This window comes from Mobula birostris, chromosome X (genome assembly GCF_030028105.1).
Source record: "Mobula birostris isolate sMobBir1 chromosome X, sMobBir1.hap1, whole genome shotgun sequence".
Lineage (NCBI taxonomy): Eukaryota > Metazoa > Chordata > Chondrichthyes > Myliobatiformes > Myliobatidae > Mobula > Mobula birostris.
The window spans coordinates 51,275,432-51,289,359 of record NC_092402.1 but is presented as its reverse complement, the minus strand read 5'-3'; the positions used below and the strand labels follow the sequence as shown (position 1 = coordinate 51,289,359).

At 55.1% G+C, this 13,928-nt stretch overlaps 1 protein-coding gene across 3 annotated transcripts in view; it reads right to left on the bottom strand.

The window, feature by feature from the left end:
• LOC140191772 (probable ATP-dependent RNA helicase DDX23) overlaps positions 1-13,928 on the bottom strand; it is a 126,172-nt gene that overhangs the window by 2,387 nt on the left and 109,857 nt on the right. For all 3 annotated transcript variants that reach the window (XM_072249500.1, XM_072249498.1, XM_072249499.1), the window contains exons 10-15: positions 12,087-12,312; positions 11,443-11,588; positions 11,046-11,223; positions 10,321-10,563; positions 9,697-9,848; positions 7,973-8,081 (exon numbers count right to left, since the gene is read on the bottom strand). In XM_072249500.1, coding sequence (XP_072105601.1) covers positions 7,973-8,081; positions 9,697-9,848; positions 10,321-10,563; positions 11,046-11,223; positions 11,443-11,588; positions 12,087-12,312 — 1,054 coding nt within the window. The remainder of the gene's footprint in view (positions 1-7,972; positions 8,082-9,696; positions 9,849-10,320; positions 10,564-11,045; positions 11,224-11,442; positions 11,589-12,086; positions 12,313-13,928) is intronic.

Below are 13,928 nucleotides of genomic sequence, written 5' to 3'. Positions count from 1 at the left end.
AGGATGGCAATATATTGGTTTAACATGTATTGTCTGTTTGTAGTGTAGTAAATGTGTTAGTCACTGGGTTTGTAAATATTGTATAGCACCGACATTTGTAATAAAGAATTTTGTAAAAAAAAAGGGTCAGACACAGAGTGAATCTCCCTCCACACTGTCCCATCACACACTCCCAGGGTCAGACACAGAGTGAATCTCCCTCCACACCGTCCCATAACACACTCCCGGGGTCAGACACAGAGTGAATCTCCCTCCACACCATCCCATCACACACTCCCGGGGTCAGACACAGAGTGAATCTCCCTCCACACTGTCCCATCACACACTCCCAGAGTCAGACACAGAGTGAATCTCCCTCCACACTGTCCCATCACACACTCCCGGGGTCAGACACAGAGTGAATCTCCCTCCACACCATCCCATCACACACTCTCGGGGTCAGACACAGAGTGAATCTCCCTCCGCACTGTCCCATCACACACTCCCGGGGTCAGACACAGAGTGAATCTCCCTCCACACCGTCCCATCACACACTCCCGGGGTCAGACACAGAGTGAATCTCCCTCCGCACTGTCCCATCACACACTCCCAGGGTCAGACACAGAGTGAATCTCCCTCCACACCGTCCCATCACACACTCCTAAGGTCAGACACAGAGTGAATCTCCCTCCACACTGTCCCATCACACACTCCCAGGGTCAGACACAGAGTGAATCTCCCTCCACACTGTCCCATCACACACTCCCAGAGTCAGACACAGAGTGAAGCTCTCTCCACACTGTCCCATCACCCACTCCCAGGGTCAGACACAGAGTGAATCTTCCTCCACACCGTCCCATCACACACTCACGGGGTCAGAGACAGAGTGAATCTCCCTCCACACCGTCCCATCACACACTCCTGGGTCAGACACAGAGTGAATCTCCCTCCACACTGTCCCATCACACACTCCCAGGGTCAGACACAGAGTGAATCTCCATCCACACTGTCCCATCACACACTCCCAGGGTCACACACAGAGTGAATCTCCCTCCACACCATCCCATCACACACTCCCAGGGTCAGACACAGAGTGAATCTCCCTCCGCACCGTCCCATCACACACTCCCAGGGTCAGACACAGAGTGAATCTCCCTCCACACTGTCCCATCACCCACTCCTGGGGTCAGACACAGAGTGAATCTCCCTCCACACTGTCCCATTCACACACTCCCAGGGTCAGGCACAGAGTGAATCTCCCTCCACACTGTCCCATCACACACTCCCAGGGTGAGACACAAAGTGAATCTCCCTCCACACCGTCCCATCACACACTCCCAGGGTCAGACACAGAGTGAATCTCCCTCCACACCGTCCCATCACACACTCCCGGGGGTCAGACACAGAGTGAATCTCCCTCCACACCGTCCCATCACACACTCCCAGGGTCAGACACAGAGTGAATCTCCCTCCACACTATCCCATCACACACCCCCAGGGTCAAACACAGAGTGAATCTCCGTCCACACCGTCCCATCACACACTCCCAGGGTCAGACACAGAGTGAATCTTCCTCCACACTGTCCCACCACACACTCCCAGGGTCAGACACAGAGTGAAGCTCTCTCCACACTGTCCCATCACCCACTCCTGGGGTCAGACACAGAGTGAATCTCCCTCCACACTGTCCCATCACCCACTCCTGGGGTCAGACACAGAGTGAATCTCCCTCCACACTGTCCCATTCACACACTCCCAGGGTCAGACACAGAGTGAATCTCCCTCCACACCGTCCCATCACACACACCCGGGGTCAGACACAGAGTGAATCTCCCTCCACACTGTCCCATCACCCACTCCTGGGGTCAGACACAGAGTGAATCTCCCTCCACACTGTCCCATTCACACACTCCCAGGGTCAGACACAGAGTGAATCTCCCTCCACACCGTCCCATCACACACACCCGGGGTCAGACACAGAGTGAATCTCCCTCCACACTGTCCCATCACCCACTCCTGGGGTCAGACACAGAGTGAATCTCCCTCCACACTGTCCCATTCACACACTCCCAGGGTCAGACACAGAGTGAATCTCCCTCCACACGTTTCTTTATCTTGACCAGGAGAAGGCTTTTGACCGGGTGGACCACAGTTTCCTGGTGGGCACCCTGCAGGCTTTTGGGCTCGGACCACACTTTGTGGCCCGATTTCGGCTCCTGTACTCTGCCGCAGAGTGCCTAGTTAAGATTAATGGATCATTGACAGGACCTATCCACTTCTGAAGAGGAGTGCGTCAAGGGTGCCCCATGTCCGGTCAACTGTATGCGATTTGTGTCGAGCCATTCCTCAGCCTTCTTCGGCGAAGGCTGACAGGTCTGGTTCTGCGCGAACCGGACATGGGGGTCGTCGTCTCGGCCTATGCCGATGACGTACTCCTCATGATGACAGACCCCTGTGACCTGCGGAGGATGCCAAGATGTTTTCTCGGCGGCATCCTCCGCCAGGATCAACTGGGCGAAATGTTCCGGACTCTTAGTTGGCCAGTGGCAGGTGGACTCCCTGCCGGAGGAGATGAGAGCTTTTGAGTGGAGCACCAGACGTCTTCTCTATCTGGGAGTCTACCTGAGTCCTTCTGGGGAGACCTGGCTGGCGAACTGGCAGGACCTGGAGACAAAGGTCATGGCCCGGCGAGGGCGCTGGTCAGGCCTTCTCAGGGTGCTTTCCTATCGAGGCAGGGTGGTGGTCATACACCAGCTGGTGGCCTCCATGCTGTGGTACCGGATGGTCACCTTGGCCCCCCCTGCCCCTTTTGTCGCAAGAATGCAGAGGAAGCTAGTGGACTTCTTCTGGGGAAACAGGAAGCACTGGGTCTCTGCAGCGGTTCTGAGTCTCCCAGAAGGAGAGGGCGGACAGTCGCTGGTGTGTGTACGCACACGACTGGTGGCTCTCCGCCTCAGGACGCTGCAGAGATTCCTGTACGCCGAGCACCCTCCCAGGTGGCACGTGTTGGTGACTTTCTTCCTCCGGAGGGGCTGCTGTCTTGCCGAAGATATGCAGCTACCACCGGCGGGCGTTAACCGTGCTGCTTTGCAGAGGCTGCCCGGCTTCTATCAGGACCTACTGAGAGTCTGGAACATGGTTGCCTCAGGCCGGGAATCCCCTCCTCTGGCAGAGGGCGGGGTCCTGGCCGACCCTTGCCCTGTCTCAACGGATGTCAGTGCGGCTCAGGTGTGTGGAACGACTCGGGCTGAGCTGCTCGTCCGGCCCAGGCCCCACAGCCTTACCCGAGAGACGAATCCACACAACTTGAGCCGTCTTTCATCAACACCCACAATCCCATTCAGGGATGCAGGCAGGAGGTACCTTTATGGGCTGCTGCTCCACACCCTCCACTTCCTAGCATTTGTCCACCGTCCCGACACGCCATGGCGGTCGGTCTTTCCACCTGGAGGTGAGGGGGGTCCCCAGTGGAAGTCCCTCGACAAGGGAGTCCTTCCCATGCACCTTGGTGATCTCGGCTGGAGGGTGCTGCATGAAGCGGTGCCCTGCAATAAGTTCTTTAGTTTGTACACGGATCTCCCAGCCGCGTGTCACTTCTGCGGGCTGGAGGAGACCGTGTACCATATGTAAGTGAAATGTGTGAGGCTGCAGCCCCTTTTCGCGTATTTGCGTGGGCTGCTTCTCGCCTTCTGGTTGCATTTCAGTCCCACCCTATTCATATATGGTCATCCAGTAAGGAGGGGGACACAGAGGGATGAGGATGTCCTTGTCAACTTGCTCCTGGGGCTGGCGAAAATTGCCATCCGTGGCTCCTGGAAAAGGGTGGCAGGAGGTTCTCCCCGGGCGGACTGCCTGGCTATGTTTAGGGGGTATGTTCGAGCCCGGGTGAACATTGAAAAGGAATACGCACAGTCCACGGCGACCGTCGAGATGTTCCGGGACCCTTGGGCTCCGTGGGGTGTAAATGCCATCATTGATGAGGATGGCAATGTATTGGTTTAACATGTATTGTCTGTTTGTAGTGTAGTAAATATGTTAGTCACTGGTTTTGTAAATATTGTATAGCACCGACATTTGCAATAAAGAATTAAAAAAAAAAGGGGTGAGACACCGAGTGAATCTCCCTCCACACCGTCCCTTCACACACTCCCAGGGTCAGACTCAGAGTGAATCTCCCTCCGCAATGTCCCATCACACACTCCCGGGGTCAGACACAGAGTGAATCTCCCTCCACACCATCCCATCACACACTCCCGGGGTCAGACACAGAGTGAATCTCCCTCCGCACTGTCCCATCACACACTCCCAGGGTCAGACACAGAGTGAATCTCCCTCCACACCGTCCCATCACACACTCCTAAGGTCAGACACAGAGTGAATCTCCCTCCACACTGTCCCATCACACACTCCCAGGGTCAGACACAGAGTGAATCTCCCTCCACACTGTCCCATCACACACTCCCAGAGTCAGACACAGAGTGAAGCTCTCTCCACACTGTCCCATCACCCACTCCCAGGGTCAGACACAGAGTGAATCTTCCTCCACACCGTCCCATCACACACTCCCGGGGTCAGAGACAGAGTGAATCTCCCTCCACACCGTCCCATCACACACTCCTGGGTCAGACACAGAGTGAATCTCCCTCCACACTGTCCCATCACACACTCCCAGGGTCACACACAGAGTGAATCTCCCTCCACACCATCCCATCACACACTCCCAGGGTCAGACACAGAGTGAATCTCCCCCCGCACCGTCCCATCACACACTCCCAGGGTCAGACACAGAGTGAATCTCCCTCCACACTGTCCCATCACCCACTCCTGGGGTCAGACACAGAGTGAATCTCCCTCCACACTGTCCCATTCACACACTCCCAGGGTCAGGCACAGAGTGAATCTCCCTCCACACTGTCCCATCACACACTCCCAGGGTGAGACACAAAGTGAATCTCCCTCCACACCGTCCCATCACACACTCCCAGGGTCAGACACAGAGTGAATCTCCCTCCACACCGTCCCATCACACACTCCCGGGGGTCAGACACAGAGTGAATCTCCCTCCACACCGTCCCATCACACACTCCCAGGGTCAGACACAGAGAGAATCTCCCTCCACACCGTCCCATCACACACTCCCAGGGTCAGACACAGAGTGAATCTCCCTCCACACCGTCCCATCACACACTCCCAGGGTCAGACACAGAGTGAATCTCCCTCCACACCGTCCCATCACACACTCCCGGGGGTCAGACACAGAGTGAATCTCCCTCCACACCGTCCCATCACACACTCCCAGGGTCAGACACAGAGAGAATCTCCCTCCACACCGTCCCATCACACACTCCCAGGGTCAGACACAGAGTGAATCTCCCTCCACACTATCCCATCACACACCCCCAGGGTCAAACACAGAGTGAATCTCCGTCCACACCGTCCCATCACACACTCCCAGGGTCAGACACAGAGTGAAGCTCTCTCCACACTGTCCCATCACCCACTCCTGGGGTCAGACACAGAGTGAATCTCCCTCCACACTGTCCCATCACACACTCCCAGGGTCAGACACAGAGTGAATCTCCCTCCACACTGTCCCATCACCCACTCCTGGGGTCAGACACAGAGTGAATCTCCCTCCACACTGTCCCATTCACACACTCCCAGGGTCAGACACAGAGTGAATCTCCCTCCACACCGTCCCATCACACACACCCGGGGTCAGACACAGAGTGAATCTCCCTCCACACTGTCCCATCACCCACTCCTGGGGTCAGACACAGAGTGAATCTCCCTCCACACTGTCCCATTCACACACTCCCAGGGTCAGACACAGAGTGAATCTCCCTCCGCACTGTCCCATCACACACTCCCAGGGTCAGATATGGAGTGAATCTCCCTCCACACTGTCCCATCACACACTCCCAGGGTCAGACACAGAGTGAATCTCCCTCCACACCGTCCCATCACACACTCCCAGGGTCAGACACAGAGTGAATCTCCCTCCACACCGTCCCATCACACACTCCCAGGGTCAGACACAGAGTGAATCTCCCTCCACACTGTCCCATCACACACTCCCAGGGTCACACACAGAGTGAATCTCCCTCCACACTGTCCCATCACCCACTCCTGGGGTCAGACACAGAGTGAATCTCCCTCCACACTGTCCCATTCACACACTCCCAGGGTTAGACAGAGAGTGAATCTCCCTCCACACCGTCCCATCACACACTCCCGGGGTCAGACACAGAGTGAATCTCCCTCCACACTGTCCCATCACCCACTGCTGGGGTCAGACACAGAGTGAATCTCCCTCCACACTGTCCCATCACCCACTCCTGGGGTCAGACACAGAGTGAATCTCCCTCCACACCATCCCATCACACACTCCCAGGGTCAGACACAGAGTGAATCTCCCTCCACACTGTCCCATCACCCACTCCTGGGGTCAGACACAGAGTGAATCTCCCTCCACACTGTCCCATTCACACACTCCCAGGGTCAGACACAGAGTGTATCTCCCTCCACACTGTCCCATCACACACTCCCAGGGTCAGCCACAGAGTGAATCTCCCTCCACACTGTCCCATCACACACTCCTGGGGTCAGACACAGAGTGAATCTCCCTCCACACCGTCCCATCACACACTCCCGGGGTCAGACACAGAGTGAATCTCCCTCCACACTGTCCCATCACCCACTGCTGGGGTCAGACACAGAGTGAATCTCCCTCCACACCGTCCCATCACCCACTCCTGGGGTCAGACACAGAGTGAATCTCCCTCCACACCATCCCATCACACACTCCCAGGGTCAGACACAGAGTGAATCTCCCTCCACACTGTCCCATCACCCACTCCTGGGGTCAGACACAGAGTGAATCTCCCTCCACACTGTCCCATTCACACACTCCCAGGGTCAGACACAGAGTGTATCTCCCTCCACACTGTCCCATCACACACTCCCAGGGTGAGACACAAAGTGAATCTCCCGCCACACCGTCCCATCACACACTCCCAGGGTCAGCCACAGAGTGAATCTCCCTCCACACTGTCGCATCACACACTCCCAGGGTCAGATACAGAGTGAATCTCCCTCCACACTGTCCAATCACACACTCCCAGGGTCAGACACAGAGTGAATCTCCCTCCACACCGTCCCATCAGACACTCCCAGGGTCAGACACAGAGTGAATCTCCCTCCACACTGTCCCATCACCCACTCCTGGGGTCAGACACAGAGTGAATCTCCCTCCACACTGTCCCATTCACACACTCCCAGGGTCAGACACAGAGTGAATCTCCCTCCACACTGTCCCATCACACACTCCCGGGGTCAGACACAAAGTGAATCTCACTCCACACTGTCCCATCACACACTCCCAGGGTCACACACAGAGTGAATCTCCCTCCACACTCTCCCATCACACACTCCCAGGGTCACACACAGAGTGAATCTCCCTCCACACTCTCCCATCACACACTCCCAGGGTCAGACACATAGTGAATCTCCCTCCGCACTGAGTTTACATCTGAAAACAGTCACTCACAGGGTGTGCACTGAAAGGACACTGTGGGTCGAGAAGCTCCTCCTGTGGATAAGCAGCTGAATTTGCCCACGTCAATACAGCAGTGACCCAACAGGTTAAACTAGGTTCTGGGAGCCGGTGTTGGTGGAAGGGAGAGCTTGTGAACAGGATTAGTCTGATTGGTGGTTAGGTTCTGAGCTGGGGGAAGAGATATTGTTCCCAAGAGCATCTACACGTCCACCAGCCCCTCCACGGTGATCAGGAAGTGGGGAAATGCGGGGGGCGTTCTGTGCTGAGCTGGTAGTGAGGGAAAGTGTGAGGTTGGGGGAAGATATGAGGTTGGAGCGCATTATGAGTGGGCAGAACAGCAGTGGGGCGGGAGCCCCATGGTAGGGTCAGTGAGGAGGGAGCTCATCTGTAGACAGAAGTGGTGGGTTGAAGTGTGTGGGCACAGGTTTCCCTTACCCCCATCTTCTCCAGGGACTTGGCCAGCACATCGCAGCCTTTCTTCTGGTTGACGAAAATGATGATGGGTGGGTCGAAACCTTGTTCCAGCAGGGTCAGCAGCTTCTTCCTGTGGGCACAGAGACCGCTCAACCACCAACTCCTACCTGATCTCCCCACCTCACAGACCCCTCTCATCCTCAATCCCACCCAGTGATTATACCAGTCCATTCGGCCCATCGAGTTTCTACCCCATTCCATCCCAGCTGATTTTTTCACAACCCTGTTCTCTTTTCCTCTCCCCGTAATCCTTCACCCCCTCACTGATCGACAAGCTGTACATCTTTGCTGGGTCTCCCTGCCTCTCCACTCCCCGAGGGATCCCACACCCCCACAAACTGAACCTGACCCCTGCTTACTGGTCTCTGCGGAGGGAATTCAGCTCTTCCTGTTCTCTCCAAGCCCAACTCTACCTCTACAGACCCTCCACTGAACGCCACCCCCTCAGCCTCCTCTGCTCCCAGACAACTCTCCCTCCACCTGGGCATTCTTTTCCCTCAAATCTACATCCCAAGATATGGTAACTCCTCTCTGCACTCTGTCCAAATGAATTTTAAAACATACCATATTAATGTGGAAACAAACAGGCCATTTGGCCCATTGAATCTGCTGCCCCATTCTATCTTTTGGATTTTTCTTTCAGAAACACAAGAGATTCTGCAGACGCTGGAAATCCAGAGCAACACACACAAAATGCTGGAGGACCTCAGCAGGTCAGGCAGCATCTATGGTGGGGAATAAACAATCTACGTTTTGGGCCGAGACCCTTCGTCAGGAGTGGAAAGGAAGGGGAGCAGGATGCAGAATTAGGTGGGGGGGGGAGGGGAGATGAATACAAGGTAAGTGAGACCAGGTGAGAGGGTGGGGAAGGGGGAGTGAAGGAAGAAACTGGGAAGTGATAGGTGGAAGAGGTGAAGGGCTGAAGGAGGAGGAATCTGACAGGAGAGGACAGTGTACTGTGGGCGAAGGGAAGGAGGAGGGGAATCAGACAGAGGCATCGGTCAGGTGAGAAGAGAAGGGGTGAGAGGTGAACGAAAATGGGGAATGGACTTTGGCCTCATCATGGCAATAGAGGAGGACATGTACAGACATGCTGATATGGGACTGGGAAAGCTGATTTTTTTCAACTCCTTTCTCCTGTCCTCTCCCTGTAACCCTTCTCCCCTCACCAATCGTGAACTGATCCATCGCTATCTTCAACACACCCAGTGATGTGGCCTGCACCTCACTCCTTGGCAATCAAGCCCATAAATTCAGCACCCTGTGGCTGAAGAAATTCCTCCTCATCCCAGTTGCAATGAGTCGTCCCTTCATTCTGAGACTGTACCCTCAGATCCTGAACTTTACGCAATGATGGAGCCATCCTGTTCATGTCCTGATGAAGGATCCCGGTCCGAAACATCAACTGTTAATTCCCCTCCATTGATGCTGCCTGACCTGCCGAGTTCCTCTAGCATTGTGTGTGTTGCTTTGAATTTTCAGCATCTGTAGAATCTCTTGTGTTTATTCCTCTCCGTGTGCACTTTCTCCAAGCCTTTCAATATACAGGAGGCTTCAGTGGGGCCCCTCAACCCAACCCCACCCCCCCACCATCCTGAACTCCAAGCCCGAGACACCGAACGCTCCTCGCAAGTCCGCTAGCTCCACCCCCACCTCTGGACCCAGTGCCCGACGGCCAGTATCACCTCTTCTCGCCCTCTGACATCAGGTAGACGCGTTGCTCCACCCTCTCGTGGGGCTTGCCGGCAGAACCAATGTAAACCACAGCAGGTCTGCGCAGGTAACTGCGAGCCAGTCTCTCCACTGACGGGGGCATGGTGGCGGTGAACATCACTGTCTGTCGGGGGACAGGGACAGGGAGAGGTGACAAATGACACAGGCACGCTGACCCTCATGCCTCTTCTCCCTGCCCACCAGTCCGCGCTTCTCCCCTCTTTTCCTCTTCCTGTTGTCCCCCTCCCCTCCTGCACTCCCACTCCTCACACCCTCCCTCCACTGACCCCTCTGTGGTGATACCAAGTTAGCCGTCACCTTCTTGGGGTTTACCCTCTCCCTCACCCCACAGTCCCCCACACCACTGTGTGTACCCGTCCGTGTCTGCCCAGCTTGAAACTGACCAACATCTTCTCAGGGTCCTCACCCCCGCCGCTGCTTCTTGCTCCCCCTTCCTCCACCCTCATCATCTCCCTCCACCTCCCCTTTTTTTCCCTCCCCCCTCCTCTGCCACCACCCTACCCCAACAGACCGGCCTAACCCTGTGCTTGCCCAGTTCCTCCTCCTCTTCCCCCTCGCCATTTCCCCGCACTGACCTGCCTGTACTTGTGCTTGCCCAGCTCAAAGTTGGCCATCATCTTCTCTGGGTCCTCGGCCTCATCGGTGTCAGGTTTCTGGTTACTGACGGGCATGTGTTCCAAGATCCGCTGCACGTCGGGCTCGAATCCCATATCGATCATCCTGTCAGCCTCATCCAGAACCACGTACGTGCAGCGGCTCAGCACCAGGTACCGATTCTCCAGCACGTCGATCAAGCGGCCGGGGGTGGCAATCACAATCTGGGGGGAGTGGAGAGAGAGAACGATCGAGTCACCTTCTCTCACTCCTGGCCACCCCTCTTGCACAGCTCGCTCCTCAACCTCCCCCCCCCATCCCACGATCTCCCACACATCCCTGGTCCTCCTGGGAAATGCCCCCAGTCACCGCTCCTCCCACAGTGCAGCACGCCCTCTCTCCCTCCTCACTCCTTCCTATCCTGCTACAGCATGGCACTCCCTCTTCATTGCTCCTCTTTTTTTCAACAACCTCCCCTCTCCCACCCCCCAAGGGAGGCACTCCTTCCTCAGTGCAGCACTCTCCTTGACGAACCTCCACAGGGAGGCAGACCCACCTCACCCTGCCCTTCTGTGACCCAAACCTACCGTCCCATCTGCAGCCGGAAGCCCTGGTCCTCCCGCGAGATGCCCACAATCGGTGCCGTTCCCTCCTCACCTCTCACAGCGAGGCATTCCCTCCCTTCCCTCGCCCCAGCTCCCCTCACCTCACAGCCCATCCGCAGCCGGAATCCCTGGTCCTCCCGGGAAATGCCCCCGATCACTGCCACCGTGCGGATGCCCAGGGGTTTGCCAAACTTGATGGTTTCTTCCTCGATCTGCTGCGCAAGCTCGCGGGTCGGGGCCAGGATGATGGCGTAGGGGCCCTGGTCTGACTCCTCGATTCTGGGATGGGAACGAGCCCGAGAAAGAGAGGGGCAGGGGAATTGATGAGGTGGGGGGAGGAGGGAGAGAAAGAGAAAGGAGTAATGAGTGAGGGTGAGGGCAGGAGTGGGGAGGTGGTGAGGAGGAAGGCAGGGAGGGGTAGGGGAGGGTTGGTGGGATCAGGAATGGAACAAGGGGAAGTGAGTGTGGGGAGGGAACGAGGCAGTTTTGCTCCTTTACCTGTCAAGTTTGGGCAAGGTGGTGATCCAGACGAGCAGCGGGATCAGGAAGGCAGCAGTCTTTCCACTGCCTGTCTCCGCCACGCCAATGATGTCCCTGTTCTGCAGTCCGATGGGAATGGCCTGCCGTTGGATCGGTGTCGGCTCCTGCAGAGAAAATTCACAACAGTCACGACCAAGTATCCCTTACACCCCATGCCGCACTCCACCAACTTCCCCCCCCCCCAAGCTGTTAACCAAAACAGCAGAGTGAGGGGAGGTGTAAATCACAGCAGGGGTTTGGAGCCAACAACTTGGGAGTGATAGGGGTTTAACATCTCCATGGGACGTGAACAGCACCTACAATGTAGCCATTTGTTGTCAATGTGTAACTGCCCGTGCGCTCCCACAGAACACAGACAGGGCACACACACTCGCGCTTGCATGCAAGTGTGAAAGGGCACACGCAGGCATGGCGAACACACACACGCACCCACAGGCAGGACACGCACACACAAACCCACTGACATTCACACACTAATAAACAAACACACACACGGTCAGTCTCTCTGACATACATATACACAAACCTACTCTCACACACACACAGTGTGTGCTGACAATTTGTCACCGGGCTGGCCAGCACAGCACTCTCCCACACCGCACCTTGTATCCGCACTTGTCGATGACCTCCTGGATGTGCAGCGGCAGACTGGAATCCTTCCAGGAGCGGATAGGGTTAGGAATGCGGCCGCCCTTGGTGGTGATGCTGTAGTCCTCCCGGAAGATTCTCCAGTCCCGCTCTGTCATCTCGTCCAGCTTCTTCTGGGACCAGTGTCGGTCGTCCCACCTCTGCTTTGCCTCCTTCTTCCGCACTTTCCGCAGCCTGGCCCTGCCGTGGTGAGGAGTGAGGACACAGCATCAGGCCCGCATTCCCCTTCCCTGGGACACAGCCCCCGTCCCACTGCCAGCTGAGAGCCACTAACACTCAGGGAATTTGGCAAGTCCCCAATGACCCCCAGCACCCCACACCACCAGGTTCAGGAACACCTAATTCCCATCAACCATTCGGTTCTTGAACCATAGACAATAGGTGCAGGAGTAGGCCATTCGGCCCTTCGAGCCAGCACCGCCATTCAGTATGATCATGGCTGATCATCCACAATCAGTACCCCGTTCCTGCCTTCTCCCCATATCCCTTGACTCTGCTATCATTAAGAGCTCTATCCATCTCTTTCTTGAAAGCATCCAGAGACTTGGCCTCCACTGCCTTCTGAGGCAGAGCATTCCACAGATCCACAACTCTCTGGGTAAAAAAGTTTTTTCCTTAACTCCATTCTAAATTGTCTACCCCTTATTCTCAAACTGTGGCTTCTGGTTCAGGGCTCCCCCAACATCGGGAAAATTTTTCCTGCCTCCAGCATGTCCAATCCCTTAATAATCTTGTATGTTTCAATCAGATCCCCTCTCATCCTTCTAAATTCCAGAGTATACAAGCCCAGTCGCTCCAATCTTTCAACATATGACAGTCCCGCCATCCCGGGAATTAACCTTGTGAACCTACGCTGCACTCCCTCAATAGCAAGAATGTCCTTCCTCAAATTTGGAGAACAAAACTGCACACAGTACTCCAGGTGTGGTCTCACCAGGGCCCTGTACAGCTGCAGAAGGACCTCTTTGCTCTTATACTCAATTCCCCTTGTTATGAAGGCCAGCATGCCATTAGCTTTCTTCACTGCCTGCTGTACTTGCATGCTTGCTTTCAGTGACTGATGTACAAGAACACCTAGATCTCGTTGTGCTTCCCCTTTTCCTAACCTGACTCCATTTAGATAATAATCTGCCTTCCCGTTCTTACCACCAAAGTGGATAACCTCACATTTATCCACATTAAACTGCATCTGCCCACTCACCCAGCCTGTCCAAGTCACCCTGCATTCTCATAACATCCTCCTCACATTTCACACTGCCACCCAGCTTTGTGTCATCTGCAAATTAGCTAATGTTACCTTTAATCCCTTCATCTAAATCATTAATGTATATTGTAAATAGCTGCGGTCCCAGCACTGAGCCTTGCAGTACCCCACTAGTCACTGCCTGCCATTCTGAAAGGGACCCATTAATCCCTACTCTTTGTTTCCTGTCTGCCAACCAATTTTCTATCCATGTCAGTACCCTACCCCCAATACCATGTGCTCCAATTTTGCCCACTAATCTCCTATGTGGGACCTTATCAAAGTCCAGGTACACTACATCCACTGGCTCTCCCTTGTCCATTTTCAGAGTTACATCTTCAAAAAATTCCAGTAGATTAGTCAAGCATGATTTCCCCTTTGTAAATCCATGCTGACTCGGACCGATCCTGTTACTGCTATCCAAATGTGCCGCTATTTCATCTTTTATAATTGACTCCAGCATCTTCCACACCACTGATGTCAGGCTAACTGATCTATCCCTGTTTTCTCTCTCTCTCTCTCCTTTCTTAAGCAGTAGTACCAAAAGGAGGCG